General features: G+C 55.5%; 1 protein-coding gene across 1 annotated transcript; it reads left to right on the top strand.

The window, feature by feature from the left end:
• Window positions 1-384: 384 nt before the first annotated feature.
• DQ04_12661020 (hypothetical protein) lies at window positions 385-819 on the top strand (the record flags this gene model as incomplete). Its single annotated transcript, XM_009316789.1, has 1 exon — window positions 385-819. The coding sequence occupies one exon, from the start codon at window positions 385-387 to the stop codon at window positions 817-819; it is 435 nt and encodes a 144-aa protein (XP_009315064.1).
• Window positions 820-1120: the final 301 nt, after the last annotated feature.

The following is a 1120-nucleotide window of genomic DNA, read 5'->3' as shown; positions in this document are numbered from 1 at the left end:
CACAGCAGCCATGCAGCACACAGCAGTGAGGCCACAATAGAAATTGCACGGACAGCACCACCACATGCACAGGCCACACTTGACGCAGCTCAACACCGCAGGCAACAAGAGCAAATGCAGTGAAAAGGAGGGAAAACACCACAGCTGCACATCATCCCAGCCGCACAGGGGCACCTGAACTGATGCGGCACTCAACGCCACTTACCCACACCTTAGCCGCACCATCACAGCGCCCCTCAGCCAAAGGTGGCGGCACGCAGTCATTTTCACGAGCGCAGCAGCACTGCCTATACAGCAGCAGAGAGAGGAGAGAGGCAACGATGCGGAACAGTGCACACACCGCAGGCACAGCAGCAAGACTCCTCGACACTCTTCCACTCTCAGATGTTTACAAAGAACCCCCAACACCCCCAAACAAAAGAATTAAAACAGTTCTCACCTCTGGAAAGCACCTCACCACAAAGCCCAAGTGGCGTCAATGTTCCCTCCCGTCACTGCGATGGCGCAGCGGAGAGAAAACAAGAAACCAAAACAACGGGGGTGAATTCACCCTACGAGCCATCCCCCAAGCGGCGGAAACTTCTTCACAGGCATCTCTCCTTAATCCTGCTGCGGGACCAAATGCATTTCCCCACAACACACACAGAAGCACGGATACTTGAGGACACGGAACATGCGGTGGTGCGGGGTCGTGCACTTCCTGTGGAGCCGTACGCGTCCGCCAGCCCAATGGCGCCGCACTGCACACTCCGCCACAGCACCACTCCACCGCTGTGCTTCACAGAGCACTGCAACAATAAACAAGCAACGTTAAAGTAACAGGTGGCACACAAATCCGTAGAAAAAGAAGCCGAAGCCCAAAGCAAAGAGGGGGATGATGTACGCCCAACAACGGGCAGCAGCCACGCATTCCTCCCAGAGCCAGGGCGCACTAAGCACACACACACACAGAGCAGTGAGAGCAGAACCACACAGACAACCTCCCAACAGCAGCAGCAGCAGCCCAACATGCGCAGCACACACACACACAAGAGAGTCATTCATAAGAATACTTCAGAGAAGGCCCTCTCATGTGGGCGGCGCACAGTCATGTGCCAAGCAAAGCCCATTACAGCAGTGA

The sequence above is a fragment of the Trypanosoma grayi genome, assembly GCF_000691245.1.
Source record: "Trypanosoma grayi strain ANR4 Tgr_1266_V1, whole genome shotgun sequence".
Taxonomy (NCBI): Eukaryota; Euglenozoa; class Kinetoplastea; order Trypanosomatida; family Trypanosomatidae; genus Trypanosoma; species Trypanosoma grayi.
Note: the sequence above shows the minus strand (reverse complement) of the source record. Positions and strands in the feature narration are given on the sequence as shown.